Below are 24789 nucleotides of genomic sequence, written 5' to 3' on the forward strand. Positions count from 1 at the left end.
AGTATAATTCTATAAAGAGGTAGCACTGTTATAATTCACGTTACATTAACCACGGTTGCAATTAAAGCCGTCCGTGTAAACGTCATTCTTTATTGCATATTTAATTTATTTCATGAGTTATTTTCTTTTTATCGTTACCATAAACGGCAAATCAACAATATTATCATAACAAACAAATCGGTTACAACACCTCTTATTTTGTATCAATTAACCTTAATTACCTTTGTCACGATCATGAGGTGTTAAAAACATGTGTAGCCGACTGTCATTTATTTAGGACATGTCGATTTGTCTTTCTGTGTTCGACCGAAAAGGTGTGACTTTCACTATATTTCTGTTGAAGGGACCAGAGATCAGGTTCAAGAGTTTGAGCGATCGGTGTTCGAGCGATCCGAGGTAGAACAATATATATTATATAGGAATTTTGCCGGGACTGGGCGATGAGTTCGAGCGAAGGGAGGTATTCGAGTGATCCGAGTTCGAGCGAAGAAGTTTAACTGTATGTACTGAGCAACACACTGTCACTTGGATTTATAGATTTATCAACCACTGTGGTATTTACTGTTAAATAAAACTAGGGTAGTTTCATCACAGACAAAATATGTTCAGTATTCTTCGATGTTCCGCTTTGTCCATTACACGTCGTAGAAAAGTTTGGCGACTTGATATCTTACCATAAATGCAAGTAAACTACACAATATCTGAAAACAGAAGAAGATAGAAAATATGTACACTGGCATAACTGTCATGTATGTAAAGTTGTTTATTTGATTCAGTGTCAAGTTATATCAATCTTGTAACAAGAGCGATCAGTAATCACATGTGTCGCCTCATGATGGCCAATTTCATGTTGGGACAAATTTTGTGACAGACAGACAGACAGTGCACAACTAGACTTGGTACTGATCATTCCTGTAAAGTTTGGATAAAATTGCACCAGTAGTTTATGAGGAGTAGTCCGGACAAGCTTTTGCGTATCTGGCAACACACAGAAAAAAACACCTTTTTATCAAAGGGCCATAACTCATCCAAAAATCATTCAATCAGAAAACCCGTGCAATATGCACAAGGACTTGAGCTACAGATCAATCCTGTAAAGTTTCATTGAAATTGCATTAGTGGTATAAGAGAAGTAGTCGGGACAAACTTTAAAAATAAAAATTATTGAAGGGCCATAACTGTGACAAAAATCATTGAACCGGAAAATGCTGACAATATGCACAACTAGACTTGATACTGATCATTCCTGTAAAGTTTGGATAAAATTGCACCAGTAGTTTATGAGGAGTAGTCCGGACAAGCTTTTGTGTATCTGGCGACACACAGAAAAAAACACCTTTTTATCAAAGGGCCATAACTCGGCCAAAAATCATTCAACCTGAAAACACGTGCAATATGCACAAGGACTTGAGCTACAGATCAATCCTGTAAAGTTTCATTGAAATTGCATAAGTGGTATAAGAGAAGTAGTCCGGACAAACTTTAAAATTAAAAATTATTAAAGGGCCATAACTCTGACAAAAATCATTGAACCGGAAAATGCTGACAATATGCACAACTAGACTTGGTACTGATCATTCCTGTAAAGTTTGGATGAAATTGCACCAGTAGTTTATGAGGAGTAGTCCGGACAAGTTTTGTGACGGACGGACGGACAGACAGACAGACGACGGAGAAGTAATCCCTATATGTCGCCACTACTCCGTAGAGGCGACACAAAAAGACTCTCAGTTGTTTAGATCTCGGATTTAGAATCACTTGCCCTCACCTCTCTGAAGGTTATAAAATTACCAAGAACATGAAAGGATGGTGGTTCTACTGGGGTGCCCGCTAAGGCCCCCAATGGGTTAGGAAGATTTTGTTTGGCAATAAAAAAATTGTAGTTTACAAACTTCATAAAGCAGAAAAATCTATAGCACATTGACTTTAAACTAACAGTGTTGTGATTTGTTAATCAAAGAATATAACTTGTGTTTACAAAAATACAACACTTATATTGCATAATTTTAACTCTTATAATCCCTTGTAAAAATTTTCACACCATTGAGCTTGTCTCAGACCAATTAAAAAATGTTCTTTAGTGTAGGAACTACTGATTGGCCACTCTCTGATTGGCTACTGATAGTCAGCAGCCCCCAAAATGGGAGGATTATCCTACATATCATCGTGTAATAATTGCTTGAGACCTAATATTTTCTGTCAAAGTTGACTTTTTAGCGTATTGGAGATTCACTGATTGTTTTGCCCTATACCCTGTACAATATTCTTATTTGTATTAAAGAGATGTGATATCTGACAGTCATCAAATGGGCATCTTGAACAAGGTTTTATATATTTATAAATGCTTAAACAAATATCGTGATTGCCAGAATGATTTTAATAGAGTAAACATGGTAAAAGCCAGGTCTGAGTATAAAACTGTATTACGTAAATGTAGATATAATTTTGATAAAGAAAAAACAAATAAACTGTTAACTGTAAGATATAATAATGCACGTCTGTATTGGAAAATGTTAAAAGAAGCTTCTGGTGTAAATCATTCTAATATACCGTTATCTACATTTGCCCAATATTTTAAAGCCGTAAATAGTCCAGATGATAGATTTTTTTCACCTGACGAAGATATTTTACATTTTGTAGAGCGTTATGAAAATAATGAATTTAAAATAATGTTTAATGAATTAAATACCATCATCACTACGGAGGAGATTAGTTTAGCTTTAAAGGAGCTCAAGAATAATAGGTCAAGCGGGCCTGATTTATTGTTGAACGAATTTTTTGTACAAGGTAAGATATTTTATTACCTGTTTTGTATTCGTTATTTAATAAAATATATGATATTGGTTTATTTTCCGGTTAGGTGGTCAGAAGGTTATGTAATACCTTTACATAAAAAGGGAGCATTAATAATGTTGAGAATTATCGTGGTATTACACTTTTAAGCTGTTTAGGTAAACTTTTCACTCGTATTATTAATAATAGATTAAAGTTTTGGGCAGAAAATTACAATGTTTATATAGAAGCACAAGCAGGGTTTAGATCAAAGATGAGTACAGTAGATAATATATATGTATTAAATGGATTATTGTCACACTTTTTAAATCAAGGAAAACAACTTTATACTTTATTTGTTGATTTTAGTAAAGCATTTGATTATATTGTTAGAGATAATCTGTGGTACAAATTGATACAACTAGGTTTACGAGGAAAGAATTTTGATATTGTAAAATCCATTTATGATTCTGTAAAATCAAGAGTTAAGCATTGTAACATGTTAAGTGAGGAATACTCATATTTACTAGGAGTAAGACAAGGAGAATGTCTATCTCCTTTCTTATTTTCTATGTTCATAAATGACCTTGAAGATGTTTTTATACATGGTAATATGACTGGCTTAGATGTAAACATGCTTAAAATATTTTTATTATTATACGCAGACGATATTGTTATATTCGCAAATTCACCTGAAGAACTCCAAAAAAGTATTGATTTATTATACAATTATTGTGAGCTGTGGAAAATGAAGGTTAATGTCTCTAAAACAAAAATAATGATTTTTAAAAAAGGTGGAACATTACCACGAAATTTAGAATTTTTATACAATGAACAGTCTATTCAGATTGTGAACAATTTTTGTTATTTAGGTGTTGTTTTTACAAGTGGAGGTTCATTAAGTACCGCCCACAATACTATAGCAGGTCAAGCGCAAAAAGCAGTATTTAAGCTGAATAAATATTTATACAAATTTACCTATTTACAACCAAAACATAAATTAGAATTATTTGATAAACTCGTATCTCCGATTTTAAATTATTGCAGCGAAGTGTGTGGTTTTGTCAATGATTTATCAATTGAAAGGGTGCATTTACAATTTTGTAAAAAACTTTTAGGTGTTAAAAAGACTACACAAAATGACTTTATTTATGGGGAATTAGGTCGGGTATCCTTTAAAACTGTGCATTTTTTAAATATTATTAAATATTGGTTAAAAATATTACATTTAGGAAGAAACAAGTATGTCTTCATTATTTACTCTTTGTTAAAAGATGATTTTGAACAGTATGAAAATAGGCGAAATTGGTGTTCCATGTTAAAAGATTTGTTATGTTCACTAGGTTTTGTTGACGCATGGTTATATCAAGGTGTAGGTGATGATAAGATATTTTTGTCCTTAGTTAAACAAAGATTAAATGACCAATTTATTCAGAACTGGAACTCAAGATTATCAAATTCTAGTAGAGCTTTGTTTTATAGAAATATTTCTTTCTTTAGGTACCAACCATATCTTGATTGTTTTACTGCAAATAAATTTGTTCAGTCATTAACACGTCTGAGAGTGTCCTCTCATAGACTACAAGTAGAAGCTGGTAGGTGGGCTAAACCAACCAGAATACCCTTAAACGATAGAAAATGTTCATTATGCAATACTCTTGAAGACGAATACCATTTCGTTATTGAATGCTCATTATATACAGAATTAAGAAACTCTTATATTCACAAGAAGTTTTGGAACAGACCAAATATGTATAAATTTATAGAATTATTAAATTCAGAAAATAAAAAAGTGATAAGAAACCTAGGAATATTTGTTGAAAAAGCTTTTAAACTAAGAAATTCTATCATTTAATTATTTGTTAAAGTTATAATTATTTTTTGTTAATACCGTTAGTTGAAACAATCTCATGTAGTCATTAATATAATTTAGCGTCTAAGTATACTGTTAAGTACAATGTCTTTTTTCTATAAACTGTGAATACTATATTAATTTAAGTGATATATATGCTTTCAAAAGATGAATATATTCTAGGGTTACTTTTGATACTTTATAAATTTTCTTTTGTCTCTATGGCGAAAGAGCTATGACACATGAATAATGTTAAAGATACATTGTGTAGTATGCATATTTATTTCATTGGATGCGATGTGCTCATTTTGTTGAAATATCTCATCTTAAATAAACGTATATATGTAAAACGAACATATAAATGAAAATAAGTCATGTTGAATATGATTGTTAATTTATAACATATTATCAGTCTTGCAGTTTCTTTTCGGTAAGGCCGATATATTTATGTTATAATCATTACAAATGAATTAAATATGCATCAATTATATTCTATGTTTCTTGTCTTAGAGTGTGGCAAGAATCGTGGATATATTCAGTACATGTATGTATATAACCTATTATTTGATGAATGTATATAATTTCACATAGGTTTAAAACTTTAAAGATTCATCAAATAGATATGTTTTGGATTACATTTATATAAAATGATACTATACATATATATGTAAGTTAAACACAACATTAATGTATTTATACTTGAAGAGTTTGTCGTTATGATCTTCTCCGATATTATCATTATGCTATGTTATGTATTTCATATGTATATGCACTGTTCGTTGTCTAGTATTATGCTGTTAACATGTCATCGTGGGCTTTTAAGCCTAATATGATTGAAATAAAACTATCTATCTATATCATGTAGTAGTACTACTGTTTAAACAGTATCGTTTTAGTATTTTTTTAGCAATCGTGTAAACATTTAACACACAAAAAAATGTCAATATGTGAGCCTTGGTAACAATCAATTTCTAAAATAATAAATAGAGAAGCATGAGGTCTTCCACTACCAAATAAGCTAAAAGTCACCACTTGATCTGTATAGGCTTTACAAATGTAAGTGTAATAGTCATTAAATAAAAAATATAGTCATTTATAGAAAGTAAATGACCTAAACTTATCATTGACAGATCAATTTTTACCACAAGAAATACCAATAAAATGGTATGATCCAAATTTATGTATTTTTACAGAAATAATAAAATATCCGTATCAATTTGGAGCTGCATTATCATTTTTTTTCAAGAAAAAGGTAAAAATACAACATCTGTAATTCTTAAACTTGTTTGCATTGCATTAACATTACAAGACAAATAATGTTGAACTTGTTCACTTACCTGCATAATCAACAAAATACTGACTAGAGTTCTTTCATGAAGAGGACCACAGAATTTTAACACAAGATTTATTAAAGTTAAATTATTGCACTCATAATATGTCCCTTCCGTTCCTTTGTTTTCTGTAATATGGACAACTCCAACCAGTTTGTAAATGAAAAAACAGAGTTTTCCTAGAGGTTTTAATTCACTCTCTTTAAATACTGCCCGACTCATTTCCACTTTATCAGTGTTTGCATTATACCTAAAACAAAGAAAACATGTTCTATTAAAGGCACATTTATTAAATCTCGGAAAGGAATAAATCCTGCACTCTTTTGGAATGGCAAAAATGAGTTTCATAACATTTAAATAATGGTTTTAGAGCATTTTAGATGCTTAAGTAAACATGTGAAGAAAGCCTGAAATGTGAAATTATTTGTCATTAAAGTAGCGAAATCTAAAAGTAGTACATGTATTTTGATTCTTTTATACAAAATACTAACTACAGTACATCACTGTGTTTTTTACAAATTCCATGTGGACCTCAGAATTTTGAACAAGAACTGTCCCAGGATATCATTTTGAGACCAGCTTAGACTACCTAAAAAGGTATGCTGCAAATATTTACTATTTACAGGAAAATAATGGGCTCAAATCCTGAAGTAGCTTAAGGCAAGGTTTGATTGCTCTAAACTCATAATATGATTATAAGATTCCCGCCTTATTGCTGGTAAATTCCTGATGTAGAAAATAATAAATTTATAGTAAGGAAAACTATAAATTTTCACTTAGTTACCGTAATCACACAAAAGACTATCAAAATGAAAAATTAACTTACTTTGGAAGTCTATGCCTAGGGCATGGTACAAATCTAAATAATTGAGGTACACTGTAGACAAAGTTGGCCACCTGTGGTATAAAAAACAGCAACATTGTCTTGCTGAAATGTCCGAGGATTGCCACCACGGCAAATGTCATCCCTGAGAAGTAACAAAATGTATCACCCACAAACACACTTGAAGGATACCTGAATAGCAAAGTCAAAGCCAATACAAATACATGTAATCTTAAATTCTTCTTATTCTATGTAAAATAGTATTAAAGGAATTACAAAATGCAGCTGTAAATGGATTTCTGTTTTGAAAAGACACAAAAGGAGTTACAGATAGAGCTGTCATTGATTCAGTGTAAAGCATATTGATGATATATCGATATCGGACGACAAATATCAATAATCATTGATAAACCGATATATAGATAATTACCTATAATTACTTGTCTGTCATTCTCTTGTTAAACATACCTATTTAAATGACTTCAGTTAAAAACATGTTCTGTTCAGTGCCTTCTTTATAAAAGCCCATTGCATGATTTTTTCCCAGAACATATTTTTTCTGTGAAATATTTCCACTATATAACAAGTATAACAACAGCATAATGTAAGACATAGATAACTGCTTCCATATATGTTTTGGGTGAATTTTCATAATTTCTAGACATTATTTAGTATTAAATTAAATAGTCAAAATTATTGATTTTTTGGAATGTGATTGATTATTGATTGACAGAAAAATATCAATGATACATCAATATTGTCCTTATCGATGACAGCTGTAGTTTAAGATGCCTTTTACAGCACAATGATCACTGTAATCCTGCAGCATTTAAATCTTTGTTCTCCAAAATTTCCAGACTATGTCGGCAATTTTATCTGTTTGGCTTTGACAGACCTAATATAACCTCTTTAATCTGCTACATTAGCTCCCCCTAGCTTTAAACACTGGATACTATTTTCTATGCAGTTTGCATTATGTATAAGTATGTGGATCAGTAAACATGGCAAAAGGGTGGATTTAAAAATTGAAAACTATTATTTAATTTTACCCATGAAATATGGTGCTATATCAGTCAAATATATTTCATTTTTTTTTTTAAATAAATATGAAATATAAATATGAAAGTGGGCAGAGTCAAAACTCATATTTATTTTAAGGGACTTCTTTTGCCATTTTGTTTGAAAAATCTGATAAATACAAAACAACTTTTTGTTGAATTTTGTTTTGAAATCTAGAATGATAGAAAATGGTCTAACTAAGAAAATAAATCTGAACACCAAGCAGATAAAACTTTAATTAAGTTCAATAACTACTTCTGTCTCAACAAACACAAGTGGTTAAAGTGGTCATCCTATAACCTGCTGGAAACCAAGTGACCAGCCATTGCAACCAGTATAGAGCCTGGTCAGCCTGCATATCTGTACAATCTGACCAGGCTATATACTGTTGGCAGCTTAATTTTTTTATTTTTATATTGAAATCCCTTTTACTTTGAATGGAGTGTGTCAAATTCAAAGCTGGATAGATCCATTATAGAAATATAGCAGGTTAAGGGTAAAAAAGTGGTTAAAAAAGCTACTTACCAGTTATGGTAAAATAACGCAGCACTCACTCCAACATATGGCAAGATAAAATATATACTAAATACATGAGCAGCAGAACAGTCACCTGGAAAACAAAATTATACTAACATAATTTTGAGGTTAATTATTTGTGATTTATCAACAGTTCTTAAGTATTCTATCAAACTTAGCCTGAGTGATTTGGGGATCTGGACAATTCCCCTCCCTGACAAATCTCCTTACTTATTTTCTAACCTGGACAACTCCCCTCCCATTATTTTGAAAACCCTGACAATTTTCACTATTATACATAAGATATGATCAACAAGGAAAGGCGGCATTAAATGAACGCAACCCCAAAACGGCCTAGCAACAAATAGCCCTGGAGGACCCCAAACAAAAATAAGCACAGCACAGACAGGATAATCACATAAATGATACTTAAACTAGAAATGTGTCCATAGGACACGGGTGCCCCCACCGCCCCACTGTTCTGTCAATCTCATGACTCTAGGTCAAATATTTTTTGAAAACTAAAAATCTTTTACTAAGTAAAGGGCAAGAACTTTACAAATACTGAATAAATCCACAAGCAAACCCCAAGTTGAAAATTGCAAATTTATACTACTGTAAGTCAAGGGCAATAACTCTAACAAAACTGAAAAAATCCACATGCAAAGTCCCAGGTTCATAGCTTCACAGTGATGTGAATCATTATTCTGGTAATTTAGTGATGTTGATTTTGTAAAGTTGGTCGATTCTAACTCAAGCACTCAAGAAACAAATAACAACATTATGAAACAGTTTTTACAAAGTCAAGGGAAATAACTCTACAAATACTGGATAAATCCACAAGCGAAACCCCAGGTGCAAAACTAAATATGCTGATCAACCTTCCCCTAAGGTTTAATGACTCTATGTCAAATCCTATTTGAGTTACATGCGACACAAGTTGAAAATTGCAAACATTTTCTAAGTCAATGGCAATAACTCTAAAAATACTAAAAATATCCAGACCAAAATACCCAGGTGCACAACTACACATGCTGATCAATATTCCTGTAAAGTTTCATGACTCTATGTCAAATCCTTTTTGAGTTACATGCGACAAAAGTTGAAAATTGCAAAATTTTACTAAGTCAAGGGCAATAACTCTAAAAATACTAAATAAATCCAGACGAAAATACCCAGGTGCACAACTACACATGCTGATCAACATTTCTGTAAAGTTTCATGACTCTAGGTCAAATACTTTTTGAGTAACATGCAACACAAGTTGAAAATTGCAAAATTTTACTTAGTCAAGGGCAATAACTCTTAAAATACTAAAAATATCCATACCAAAATACCCAGGTGCACAACTACATATGCTGATCAACATTCCTGTAAAGTTTCATGACTCTAGGTCAAATATTTTTTGAGTAACATGCAACACAAATTGAAAATTGCAAAATTTTACTTAGTCAAGGGCAATAACTCTTAAAATACTAAAAATATCCATACCAAAATACCCAGGTGCACAACTACATATGCTGAACAACATTCCTGTGAAGTTTCATGACTATAGGTCAAATACTTTTTGAGTTACGTGCAACACAAAAGAGAACGGAAGGAAGGACGGACAAGGGTAAATCTAAATGGCCGCCACTAAAGTGGGGGCACAAAAAAAAAAGTAACTGACAAGGAAATAAAATAGTAAACAACAAGGAAATTAAATAGTTAACGACAAGGAAATTAAAGAAAACAAATAATTGCTAGATAAATAGGCCTACAAATTAAAAGGGCACAAGGGAAAGGGACTTGAGATTCGAGGAAGGGAGGGGCATACATGTACTGTGCAGACTCATGAGCTGAAAACTAGGGTGGTGTGAAGGAGAGAGATAGTGTGAAATATGCTGAGCCCTTTGTATACAAATCTGATTAATTACTAATGATAATATAGTATAAATATAAACAATGATAAAACAAATATTCTTATTTACCTGAGATTTCTATGAAGTTAAATATGAGAACTGATACTGCAATCACCAAACTCTGTCCTGCTTCCAGCCCGTTTACACCAGCTAGAATGTTGATAGCATTTGTACAGAACACTGCTAACATCCCCATGTAAACATAATATAATATACCTGAAATAAATACAGAATTATAATTAAAGGCCCATTATGCCTAAGGAATACAATCATCAGGGCTGCAGATAACATGCGTATTTGCGTTATTACCCAATTAAAATGTCTAAAAACCCAATAGAAATAATAACTAAGGGTAAGAAAAAGCAAATGAATTCTTATTTATACAAACTACATTTGAACTGGTGCGTAATGACGAAAATTATTACTTAACGCGTACAGCAGGCAGATCATACTGTTTTAGACTGTTTTAACCTTTAAATTATATAAGGCAACTTGGAAATCTCCTAGGCCAATAAACCATAAAGCAAAGTAGTAAGTAGCTTTTTTATTACCGTACAAAACCTGCAAATGTCTACAATGAAGGTCAAAAATTTTGGGTAAAATGCATGAACTTGTACTTTATAACCCAAATTGGTTAGAGGGGGTAGGGTAAAAAATACAGAAAAAACCCAATAGATCACAAAATAAGGGGTAATTACCCAATATACACAAAATGTTATCTGTAGCCCTGAATCATGTACTTCCATTTTTTTCTCTCGAAAGTTTTTTTTATTTTTAGTTGACTTTAATAGTTTCCAAAAATTTATTCATTGGCCAAGATCTTTGTTTATAAATATGTGTTTTTGAGGCATAAAACAGTTCATTGACTAGACTAACTTTTTAGATATACCTGACCTTGACCCAAATAACCCCTAACCAAGACCTGAGGAAGAAGACCTCCCTAGGCATGTCTGTATTAAACATGAAAGACATCAATTTAAAAATAAAGGATATTTGAACAAAAATGTATAAATTTATTTTTTCTACACCAGTAACCATTGGGATATTAAAATTCTACATAAAGAAGGGAGCATTTGTCTAACTCCAATTCATGATACAAACTCATTATTGCCATCTTAATACTTCCTGTTACAAGTAATGGTAATTCATCACCTCCTTTATACACAATGTCATTTCAACACTGTAACAACTTTTTAAGCTGTACATCCTTCTTAATTACGTAATATGCATTTTGTAAAAGGGAGATCATTTAGATTAAGACTAAAGCTTTTAATAATAAGGTGTCAATGTCTACCTATAGTATTATAGTCACTTAAACCAAGTAGAAAAATACATACTACAAATATTTGTTTATTGACAAAGAAACCCTAGCTTGGTTTTTTGGTAAAATGTAAAAAAGGCTTAATTTACAGACTCTTGATTAGTATGCAAAAAGCTCTCATATTACTACAATTATATTGTTTTTTGAATATCAACTGAGGTTCTTTGTCTATATCTCCAAGTAAAATGTATCAATCAACACAAATTCATTATATGCAACCAGTTTATACATATCCAGTAACTTTATAGAAATTTTGGAATGTTCGTTTCCATCGAAAATCCTTAATTAGGAGGAGACCTGTTGCTGATAAAGTCAATACACAACACTCTTTCAGATGTTGAAAGTTTTCAAAAACCCTATATATACAACATATAGATCTACCTATATATTCTACATGTATTATAATAGCTTTACTGGTGGAGGAAGACCTCAAGTGCCCTTCCAAGCATTATTTCAGGCACGAACGGGCACCTGAGTAGAACCACCGACGTTCTGTAAGCTAGCTGGATAGCTTCCTCACATGAAAGAATTCAAAGCTCCTGTAGGGATTCAAACCCACAGCAGTGAGGGGCAAGTGGTTTGAAGTCAACGACCTTAACCACTCGGCCACGGATGCTGCCACTCAGTACTTAGTTGTCATTCTGAAAATAAGACTTTCTAATTTTACACATTTACTGAACAATCAGGATTTTGTCTGCAAATTTTTTTTTTCCATCTCACCCTTATCTGATGTATTAATTTTTATTATCTTTGTGTAAATCAGCAAGGAGTCATTGCTAGATTGTAGCACATGACTTCACTGGAAATATAGAAATAATACCCCCCACCTCCCCCAACACATACATTGTTAATTTAGACTTTTTTTGTTAAATCATCTCCCGCTGATAATTAAAAGATAAAACCAGATGTATCATGTAAGAAATAAACACAATGTGGTGTGTATACCCCTGCCGTCTTATTTCTGGTGACAGGCCAGTATATAACAATTATTGGTCAATTACCTAACAATATCAATTATCAAATCTATCTAACTGTAAACATACTATATTACAGGCTAAAAAAGAAAACTGGTCAGAGTTTTGTGAGTCAGTGTCCACTCAGAAATGTAGTGCAAAAATGTTTTGGCAGAAAATTAAAAGAATTAAAGGCTCTGCTACAAATCCTGTACCATTATTAAAATTAAATCAAAATTATGCTAAAACTCCCTTTGAAAAGGCTCAATTTCTAGTAAAGCACTACAAACAGGTCTCCAGTGACTCAAACATGTTACCAGACACCTTAAGATACCAGGCAGAGTTTGAGTCACAAAACAAAAATATATATGAGCCGGGGGAAAATGACACGCCTTTAAATTTACCTCTTACTATCACGGAATTTTGGTCATGTTTGAATAAAAGGCGTGATTCCGCCGCGGGAAAGGATGGAATAACCTACCAGATGTTCAAGCACCTGCCAAGGGGGGTGCTGGACATCTGGCTCAGGTTGTACAATAAGGTGTGGGTTGAGGGGATTTACCCCAATGCTTGGAAGGAGGCATGTGTCATACCTATATACAAAAATGGCAAAGACAAAACAGAACCAAAATCTTATAGACCTATTAGCCTTACATCTCACTCAGGAAAATTGCTTGAGGGAATGGTTAAGGCCCGTTTAGAATATCTGCTGGAATCAAAAAACATTATTAACCCCTTTCAGTCTGGATTCAGAAAGGGTAGGAGCACTTTAGACCAGCTTGCTCGACTGCAACACGACGTGATCCTAGCAAAAAACAGATCACAATCAGTGCTAGCTATCTTTTTAGACCTGACAGCAGCTTTTGATCTTACATGGCACTTCGGTATTTTATACAAGTTAAAAGAACATGGTGTGACAGGTGCCTGCTTCCAGTATTTAAGGTCTTTTCTAGAGGGCAGGAAAATATCGGTTCGAGTTGAGGGTTCAATGTCTGATACAGAGCCAGTGGAGCGTGGTACACCCCAGGGCTCGATCCTCTCGCCGTTATTATTTTCTATTATTATTAACGGCTTACCAGAATCTCTCTCAGGATCTGGTATGGTCATTAGCCAGTTTGCTGATGATTCCAGCACCTGGAAATCTGGGTCCAATTTGGTTAAGCTAGCCAAGGATGCACAAGCTGGCATGGACTCACTATGGGGATGGGCACAAAAATGGGGCTTTAAAATATCTGAAACTAAAACTGTGGGTATTGTATTTGGTAATCAAAAAAAGCACAATTTGAACGTATCTTTAGGTGGTACACCCATTAAATTTGTTAAAACGGTCCGATTTCTAGGTTTACTTTTAGATGACAAATTAACATTCGGGCCGCATATCAATGATTTGGTCAACAGATGTAAAAAGGATTTAAATGTCATGAGGATGTTAAAAGGCACTGATTTTGGGACTGATAAGAATAGCCTATTACTCCTATATAAATCCTTAATACGTTCAAAGATAGATTATGGTGCTCAGATCTATTCTTGTGCTAAGAAAACACATTTAAATAAACTCGATACCGTACAAAACACTGCCCTCAGATTGGCCCTGGGGGCCCTTCACCCCACACCAGCAAGGGACCTGGAGGTGGAGGCCGGTATAGTACCTCTATCAATAAGGAGGAAATCACAAACATTAAAATATTATACCCGGGTTCGAGCCTCTGCGGCAGACAACCCGGTCCGTGGACTGCTGGGAAAAGGCCACTATACACTAAATAGGTTTAAAGACCCAGTCCTCCCCTTTGGTGCTGCAACGCAGGACCTAGCGGAGGACTGTGGTATTAAGGATTCAAGCATTGTTGAGAAGCGGCCCATGGAGGTTCCGCCGTGGACCCTAACCTTGCCTGAGGTCGACATTACGTTACAAGAAAAAGTGAACAAATCTGATTTGCCGCATCTCGCAAATACAGAAACAAAAATATTAATTAACAAATATATAGGTCAAACACATATTTATACAGATGGATCAAAAGACCCGGACTCTGGCAGGGTTGCCTCGGCTGTAGTAATACCTTCCATACAATATGAAAAAATTGATAGGTTAACTAATAATACATCCATCTATACCGCCGAGCTCCTTGCTATTAGAAATGCTATGTGCTGGATTCAGGACAGTGATATAACAAAAGCTGTCATTTTCTCGGATTCACTTTCTTCACTGATCTCACTGAAATCCAACAACAGTCAGTCGAGACCAGATTTATTAAATGAAATAATTCTATTATATAATAAAGTCCTAAATGTAGGAAAACAGGTTACCATAGTTTGGTGTCCAGCACATATAGGGATCTCAGGCAATGAACAGGCAGACAGGGCGGCCAAAATGGGCTTAAACCTCAACAATGTCACTGAATCAATCTCACTCTCCCCCACTGAGATATATTCCAAAATAAAAAAATATATAGTTCATTTGTGGCAAACTGAGTCCAATTCATGCCAGGATCAGAGGAAACATATAAATAGCTCAGTGGGGCTCAGTCGCCCAGTTCAATATTCAAATATTTTAAAAATAGATAGGGCCATAACAAGACTGAGGTTGGGCACAACCCTATTACCAGGGGATTCTGGTCAATATATCAAGAAAATGAGCCCCAATTGTGCCCAATGTGGAGTGAGATATAATATATCCCACCTATTGCATGAGTGCGACCAGTTCAGGGACCATAGATATGAACTGCAGTCGGCACTTGGTGCTGTAGGTTTGGGATATAGCACACAAAATATTCTAAACCCACCAAAGAAATATTCAGTACATATTTTTAAAGCTTTAGAGTTATTCATTCTTAACTGTTGTCTAACAGACAAAATTTAAACAAATAATAACCCATATCACTAATTATAGTAGTGATGGGCCTTTAATGTTAATTTTTATTCAAATACAACTGTGACCTTGATCCCAGCAGTCATATTCACATATGAAGTCATGATTGGCCTTTAATGTAAAATCCCACCTTCCATCCCCTCTGACAATAATATAAAGACTGCATTATTTGTATAAATCAATTTAATTTATTATTAGGTGTTAATGGGACCCAGTTTGCATACTCAGTCCCCCGATACCGGTCTTTGTTATGAATTTATAGTTTTGATAACATCAAATATATTAAATAAGTATCCAATTTCTACTAATGGCTAATTGGTAACTCAAACCATTAGATTTAAACTTGATTATAAGCTAGTTTAGAAAAAAAATGCTTAATTAGCATCTATGACAGTATATTAGTCATAATAGAGATATTTAGGATAATCAGTGAAATCTCTATTTATTGACATAATATGACCCAGTAAAACCAAAAATTAAACCCAAATACAATTGAAATATTCAAACTATTAATTAATTATAATTAACTAACACCATTAAGTGTCTAATTAAAAGAATTTTCATTATTGTATGTGGTTTATTAAAAAAGTTATGGTTGTTTCCCTATACAGCATATTTAATATGTGGTAAATAGTCAATTTAACAATAAACAATAAAATTTCACCAACTTAAACTCCCCCAAAAAGTAAAGTTCTCTATTTACAAATGCCACATCACTATAATAATTAAGAGCAATCTTTTAATGAGATAATAAAGAAAATTCCATCAAAATCCATTAAATTTTAAAGAAGATATGGCCAATTACCTATGACACATAAACTTAATACTTAAATCACTAAATTTCAGATAATAGTACAAGGGAAGCAACTCAAACTTGGATTAATGAAGTATATTTTCTCAATTTGCTGCTTGATATAATTAATAATGGCCATAATAAGATCAAATGGTTATAATATGATCTATATAGGATATAAATATGTAATTTTAACAAGTTTAAGATAATATTTGAGAATAGGATAGGAGGAAAATAAGAATTATAGCTAGAAAAGGTAAATTTCTGGTACAAGTAGGAGTTGTCCTCCCAATACTTGAATTTTTGGGTTATTATTGGTTTTACTCTATAATCATACTTAGTTCAACTATTAAGGAACATATGAAATGTAATACAAATGAATTTTAAAGAAATAAATGGCAAAGTGTCCCCAATTACTGTAATAAATGAAATTATATACATAGAAACATAAAAAATATAACCTGTCAGAGGGGAAACCAACATTGTACATGAAAATACTGAAATCTGTTTACATCTTTTACCAACCTGGGTGCCAGAGTAGAATTTAAATGTAAAATAAAATATTTCAATTAGATTTTGATGGGGACAGATATGGGGCGGGCTGAACTGAGCGTGTGGACAGGCCGTACCTCAGGGAAACTTGACCCAATGCTGTCCTAATTAAATATTCAACTGTTTCCATATAGTATAAATACACATAAGTATGTTGGTAATTTGGTACTAGATTAATACCTATTTTAATGGTACTATTTTAAGGTAATTTGTGGTATGTCCTTCCTTGGGTACATATTTCCTCCATGAATAGCTTTAATTGGTATTGTTCTATTTTCAACTAATTATCATTTGGATCCAAGAGAGCCAGTTTTATTAATGTAGAATATGGTATATCCATATAGGTGTATAAATTTTCCAATTACCTGCCAATGGGTGTTGCCATCATTACTTTATTGTTTTATTTTGTTCTATTCTTGTGATAATAGCTATGAGCTCCATTAAATATAAATTTTTTAAAAGTTGTAATAGTGTACAGGTCAGACACTTTTTATTGTAAATAATCTATTGTTTCTTTTATTACATGTAATTAAATTTTAAAAGTGGTCCTAAAAAGTGGCCGTTAAACGGTGAGACAACTATATATTGCTTATTTATTTACATTTTTAATACATTTTAATACATATTTCTTAAATACTGACTGTACACTATCACTTATTTTTATTGTCCCTGGTACATGATCAAACAAAATTGGGTTGTGGCTACATGATACCTACAATGTCACATAAAGTCTCCATTTTATACCTCTTATCTATATTTTTATCCCTTGTAAATAATAAACAGCTGGTCTGTTTGTAAATATATAATATATAATATATCTTCTTAATTTTTATTCTTTCTTATATAGGGTACAATCTATAACATACTATATGTTAAAATTGAGCCCTATTCAATAATATGGAGCAAAGGCTATATAGGGCTCAATCAAGTATGAAGTCTTCTTTTATATGTTAATAAGAGGACTTCATCACATTAAGGATGTCCTATTCTATTTCAAAACAAGCATAACAAGTCCCTATGGACTACAATGCTGTTCTTTTTTCTTAAAGACAACCTTAATGTTAGCAAAGACTCCATATCAGATTGTACCCATATAAACAAATATTTTATAAAACAGTTTATACTGTGATCTACTCAATGACAAAAATGGAGCATACGTTAATTCATTGAGTAGAACAAGTATGAGGCAGCTTTTTTCTTCTCTAAAAGGCAGTACTCATCACATTGTAGGTAACTAAGCAAGTTATTAATAGCCATTTTAGGGTATAATTTTTCTATCTCTCTATATTCTTTTTGTATAGGTCTATAGAGAGTCTAGAATAACAATATAATTACTGAATATCATTGTTATTCTTATAAGATCATGTACCAATTGTATCAGTACTATTCCCCTCCTTGTTTTTAAATATTTAAACAGCCGTGTCGTGGTTGGTCTCCAACAGACACCGTTGTTACTATTTTTAGCACTATATGGGAGACGGTTCAGAAATGTCAATACAGAGACCACGTGGTCTAGATCACAAAATTCTTCGAGCTAAGCTCCAAAATCGGATAGTAAATGCGCCAATGAAATCTGTTTACTATCAACCAATCATATCTTATCCCTAATTAGCCATACAAATCACACCATTTTTCGGCCAATCAAAATTTACCTACTAAACGTGGTTCGGCGCTATCTGTCAAAATCGTTTCTGCACTGTTCTCCCTACGAAAAGTAAATTATTAAATGATGGCCAATTGTAAAAAACTATGTTCTCGGGCGTGTTGCTAAGGTTTATATTTATAAACCTTCTCATGTGTTAAATAAAGTTTATAGAAAACTAAGATCTACAAATCTAACTGTGTTGGTCTGTTATAGAAGGCGTACGCGTATAAGCGTCTTCCCCCCTTTTAATACTTGTTTTAACATTATAAATATGATTTGCAATAAATGAAGCTATCATTAAACATAATTATTAGGGGTTTTTTTTTTTGTTCCCTATATAGAAGACGTCCGCGTATAAGCGTCTTCCCCCCTTTTTAATTTAAGTTTAAATTTTAAATACAGCTTTTTAATCTTAGTGTGGGATGTAATCCCACCGTTTTCCGGCCCCATTCAGTGCAATTATTTTGCATTGTTGGGGCAGGAAATATTGTACTCACTAGTCACATATGCAGATATTAACTAAATAAAGTGTTTTCCCTTTGATAAATGAAGCATATGCTCGCCCATATGGTTTTTAACCGGTGGCGAGGGTAAATAAACTCAACACACACACACACTCAAATGTATCACAAGCTATAATTGTAATTTGACACTTCCTGGAAAAACAATTTCAATTTTATTTTTTTTACATAATAACCAATATATTTTTTTTGTCTTTATATCTCATTTTTTTGTTAAATAGTAGATCAATTTTTTTTTTTATAATATTCATCATCTGAAACATTGTTACCTCAATAATTTAATAAGAAGTTCAATAAATTATAATAAAACAATTTACTATTGCTGTATATATTATTGATATATGTAAAGTCAACAAGAATTATGTTGGCAACAGATTTTTAAAACTTTAGCAATATCAATATAAGATAATCGAAATTCGGAATGTAGGACAAAACCCCACATGTCAAAACCCGACAACTCAAAATTTTATAGAGTGGAAAAAACCCCACACATGAATTTTATAAACTTTACATATATCAATTAAGAACATTGTGATGTTTATTTATGATAACCTTATTTAATTTTAATCTATTTACCTTATTTACAAGTGACATTATAATAAAAAGATCTATAGATTCATAATTGTGAATAAGACTTTGAAAATGTCACAAGTTTTAAGTTTATTAGTGGTTTAAGCCACCAGTCAACAACATAATTTTATGGTTCAAATATATACATTACGTGTCATACAGCAAAATAGGTGTGTATATTGTAAGTACACAATGTACAATACACAACATGTGTAACGTTATAATGACAACACATCTTTTGTAATGTCACTAGTAGCAAAATACATTGTATATACAACTAGCGAATTGTTTATGCATTTTTACATGGCAATAGAAGAATAACTGTTTGTATACCTGGTGAACCAAAATTTTATATGAATACACAGCATGTAGTCATACAAGGATCAAATAATCTTACAAGCTCAATTCTGTGAGCATATGCGTTAAATAGACTAAAGTTAACTTAACATTGGTTCTACATAATTTTACATTTCACAATTTTTGTATCACATTATTGCATTATATTGCTAAACAACAGTTTTCTCTTGGAGCAACAAAATGATTTAATTAATTATCAGTGATTTTTCCCACTTAATTGGGAAGAGGCCTAAGCCTCTTGATTTTGGGAAAATTATCGCTAAAATTGCTGATTTGGGAAGTGAAAAAGCTGGTTTAGGTTCAGATTTTTGGGATAACCGCATGATTTTAATGAAATTTGAATTGGGAAGAGCCTTTTTATGGAGTCTGTTACATAAGTAGGAAAATCACTGATTATTTTTATGGCATAACAATTTTAACTTTTTATTACATAGTTACCAATACCATATTAATTAATTAATCAAACAAACATACCTAAGTCTGTATCGTAGCCAAGGAATGGTCTGAAAGGCAGTGGAACAATAATGGTAGTCGAGTTAAAGTTGACAAAATACACCATCAATAGTGGTAGAGAAGCAATAGTTGGTAACCAGAGTTTATGACGCCACTTGAGCGCTAGAACATCGTCAGCAAAGCCAAGAAATATCATACAGCATATTGACAGTAGAGCAGCTATGTATTCTATATACTGTAAATAATATAAAATATATAACATAAAACTTATTGTGTGATATTCTTGATATTGAACATCTTCTTTACTTGAAAGTCATACTTACTACGTAATATTATTGTAAAACTTATTGCGTAATATTATTGACATTAAATGCATCTTAACTTGAAAAGCGTACATCTATAAATGTAAAACTTGAAACAAATAAAAGGCAATGAATCAATGATTATTAAAATTAATCATGGTAGACACTGGTCATTCTCTGATAATCTCATACTATCAAAAGTTGAACTGACCAATGACCCCCTTCAACCACTGACCTGTTTCTAGCACTATTTGTAAGTACAAAAATGTACATATTGAAATGAAACTTCAAAAAATGGCAATCAAGAGGTTATTTTTCTTGACTAAATTGAGAAGAAAAATACCATCCAGACTTTGGGAATGTCAGTTTTTCTAGCGGTCATTTTATAGGTAGGCATATAAAATATACGATAACAATACCTGAAGAGTGGATCACAAACAAGAGCTGTCACAGGAGACAGCGAAGCTGGACTAATAAAATACTGGACGCAGTAAGGAGGACAAAACTATGAAAGAAAAATCAATTAGGTATTATAATGTATTAAGTTAAAGTAAATAAAAATAAATTCAAAGATCAAGGGGAATAATTCTAGAAATAGTCACGCTAGAGTAGAGTTATGAACCTTGTCACACAACATGTGTATAATAAGAAATATATATATATTTGAAGTTTGAAGTAGATACCTTTAAAAGTGAAGAAGTTATTATATTTCTTAAAGAAAATCCTAAGTTCAAACAGAGATAAATCTGTTAATATTCTTCAAGAATTATGAACATTGTCACGTAATATGTAATTGATGATAAGGAATAAGTATTTTAAGTTTGACGTAGATACCTTTGAAAATAAAAAAGTTATAATAAGAAATAAAACAATTTTCTAGTAAAAAATCTAAGTTTATGGAGAGATAATTCTTGCAATACTGGTGCTAGAGTTATAAACCTTGTCACATAAGATGTGGATGATGATAACGTAAATATATTTGAAGTATGAAGTTGATCCCGTTAGAAATAAATAAGTAACAGTAAAAGATAATATTTTTTATGGAAAATTCTAAGTTGAAAGGAAGATAAATCTAAAAATATTGGTGCTAGAGTTATGAACCTTGTAACAAAAGATGGGGATGATGATAACGTAAATATATTTGAAGTATGAGGTTGATCCCTTAAGAAATAAAGAAGAAACAGTAAGAAATAGTATTTTTTGAGGAAAATTCTAAGTTCAAGGGGAGATAAATCTAAAAATATTGGTGCTAGAGTTATGAACCTTGTCCCATAAGATGAGAATGTTGATAAGGTACATATATTTGAAGTATGAGGTTGATCCCTTAAGAAATAAAGAAGTAACAGTAAAAAATAGTATTTTTTAAGGAAAATTCTAAGTTCAAGGGGAGATAAATCTGAAAATATTGGTGCTAGAGTTATGAACCTTGTCACATAAGATGTGGTTGATGATAAGGAACATATATTTGAAGTTTGAAGTTGATACCTTAAGAAATGACAAAGTTATAGTGAAAAATATTTTACTGCACCAAAACTTTAATCTAAAATCTGGACGGACGCGGACGCCGACGCCGGGGCGAGTAGGACAGCTCTCCATATACTTCGTATAGTCGAGCTAAAAACAGTTTACACATTTAAAGCATGCTATTCTCCATTATTTTTCAGCTTACCTCATGATGGGGGAAGTTTTTATTAGCTGGATCAGCTAGATGTCTATAGAATGGTACCGGTATAAACAGGAACATGATAACTAGAAATACTGCACCACATATCACACCTGCTGCCTCTGGTCTGTAAATGAAAGCATTATATTCTTTACTATGTGTTTTTGTTGCAGAGACATTACATTTATAAGAACATAATTACATATAATCATATACAAATAACTGATATTATTATCTACACAACTTTTGACACACTTCCCATTCATGTACATGCACAATTTCTTAAAACTTTAAAGACACATAATATTTGAAGTCTATAAAATTTATTTTGTATTACAAAGGTTTAAACAAAAAGGAGTTCAAGAGCTTTTTTTTGCTCCAATCTAGTATGTCAATATACATATTTGTGAATTTAAAATTCTGTTTCTGAAACACACATTTGGATAAATGAATGTTTTTACAAGTAATTTTGGTATGCTGATGTATTTAAAAACACAATTTCATGGGTGAAAAGTGAAAATATCATAAGATTTGAAAACCCCGAATTTAACAGTTTTCATTGCTTTTATATAGAATGAATTCAGATTATACAATTTTTTTCTGAATGCTGACGTACTGCCTGGTGCAAAAGTTTAGAGCATTAGTAAGCCATTGCCTTTGGATCTGATTTGTTTTACACGTAAGTCTTGCATTATAGATCTGTAAATATTTTGTTATTGACTTATTGTTGGGTGCCCTAAATTTGTTCCTGTCCTAGAGTCAACACTGTTAGTACATGTATGTCACACAGTCTCAAGAAATGAAAAGAAAGAAAACGTTTGGATATTTATTTAAAAATATTGGATCATTAGAAAATATGGTTTATCAAAAAAGCACTGTGAAAATTCTAAGGGAAACAAATCATGGCCACCCATTGATATCATGTGTTATAAAAACAGGAAAATGTTGAATAATTGTTACAAAATAGAAAGCACCTCACAATTTAACTTTTTTTAAAATTTGTAACATCCCTAATTTATGCTTTTGAAAGAAACATTTTTTGGACAAAAAATGTAATTTTTATAAGTTTTAAAGTTGTTAGCCAGATCAGGCATTTTGACCAGCTTTGTTAATAGAAGGGAATCTGTGGTCCAGTGGTAATGTGCTGGTCTGGTTATCCAGAAGTTGCAGGTTAGATCCTCATTTCCTCCACTACCAATACTAATGGTATTTTAGACAATCGTGTGACCCAGATTTGATTCCCGGACAGTGCAGGTCACTTTTGTTGTGATTGATAGTGAAATCTTTTCTATGGTCTTTCGTACTGTTCCACTGCTATGGTATGTACAGAAGATTCAGTTCCTTGCGAAAGTGAAAGGCAACTGGTACTGGTTAACTGCTTTACAGCCTGCACAGGAACATTAATGGCTGAACTGTGCTCTGGTAAATTCAATTATTGCTGTGTACGGAGTGAAATCTACCAACCCAACCACCAGTTGTATCATTGATATGTACTGGGCACCATGTAAAAGTCAGGATACCTGCGTGTTAACACAGAAAAGAGTCAACCCGGCCCTATACCAACTCGGCACGGGTCAACTCGGCCCACTTTACAAAAATATATATGACGTATTAACTTTGCTTTGCATGTTGTTAATGTAAATGAATAATAAGAAATATCTTATTATATTAGATCTATATCATTATACATTGTACTTCTAAAATTTGTTACACCAATTAAAAGCTGGGAATCTTAGCTTCCTCTAAGTATATATTTCAACACATTGTTCGACACTGAAGGTATTTAAATATACGGTTAAACCTACCATGAGTCAGAAATACAGTGAGATACGCAATCGGTTATCTTTACTCGCAATTCTACTGATAAGAAAAGCCTGTCTGCTGCTAGTTCTGAAACTGATAACACAAACCTAAATATTAATGATTGAAAAGTGGGCCGAGTTGACCCGTGCCGAGTTGGAATAGGGCCGAGCTGACTCGAGGGCCGAGTACGTTTTAGGGCCGAGCTGACCCGGATTCGTTAACACAGCTGCCGGCCCCAGAACACAGCATGCAAGCACATATTGACATAACGTCTATTTGGCAAGAAAATATTCTCAAATGGGGCAATTTTTTGTTTGTATGTGCAATTTTAACTTGCAAAGTTGTTGTTTTTTTGGAACATAATGTAACTGCAAGTAAAATATCAAAATACACATGATTAACCAATGTCACTTACACTTTCAGTTTAGATTTTTTGCTCATATCAACTCCATACAAATTTGCACGGATGAACATATCTCTAAATTTTGGAATAATGTTCAGACATAAAAGGAAGCCTATAAAGGACATTCCTGCATTGATAAGTAAATGAAGGGAGGTATCAGAGAGCTCCATTTTGCAAAATTATTAACAATTCACTGCAAAATGTCAACGTTGACCACCATGTTAGTTATCGCGAGAGTTTATACCGGAAGTGATGTAAATTGGCGCAAAATTGCGATTTAACAGACTGTGTCCAATTTTCATTGGTCGAAGGTTTTGGCGGATTGATTTTGAT

General features: G+C 32.5%; 1 protein-coding gene across 1 annotated transcript; it reads right to left on the reverse strand.

The window, feature by feature from the left end:
• Positions 1 to 505: 505 nt before the first annotated feature.
• Positions 506 to 24770, reverse strand: LOC132741479 (UDP-N-acetylglucosamine--dolichyl-phosphate N-acetylglucosaminephosphotransferase-like). Its single transcript, XM_060729647.1, has 8 exons — positions 24469 to 24770; positions 22257 to 22377; positions 20307 to 20520; positions 10324 to 10470; positions 8363 to 8447; positions 6782 to 6970; positions 5962 to 6205; positions 506 to 701 (listed from the first exon to the last, which is right to left on the reverse strand). Exons 1-8 carry the CDS (start codon positions 24624 to 24626, stop codon positions 636 to 638), a joined length of 1224 nt encoding a protein of 407 aa, XP_060585630.1. The 5' UTR covers positions 24627 to 24770; the 3' UTR covers positions 506 to 635.
• Between the last annotated feature and the right edge of the window lie 19 nt (positions 24771 to 24789).

The sequence above is a fragment of the Ruditapes philippinarum genome, unplaced genomic scaffold (assembly GCF_026571515.1).
Source record: "Ruditapes philippinarum isolate M1 unplaced genomic scaffold, ASM2657151v2 ctg4625_1_1_1_1, whole genome shotgun sequence".
NCBI classification, from domain to species: domain Eukaryota; kingdom Metazoa; phylum Mollusca; class Bivalvia; order Venerida; family Veneridae; genus Ruditapes; species Ruditapes philippinarum.

Excerpts from the sequence above, each read along its gene's own strand:
- LOC132741479 (XM_060729647.1), bottom strand. The coding sequence starts at position 24,626 with ATGGAGCTCTCTGATACCTCCCTTCATTTACTTATCAATGCAGGAATG. Across the intron at positions 22,378-24,468 it reads AAAAAATCTAAACTGAAAGT|ACCAGAGGCAGCAGGTGTGA; the intron begins GTAAGTGACATT and ends TTTCATTTACAG. Across the intron at positions 6,206-6,781 it reads CCTAGGCATAGACTTCCAAA|GTATAATGCAAACACTGATA; the intron begins GTAAGTTAATTT and ends TCTTTGTTTTAG.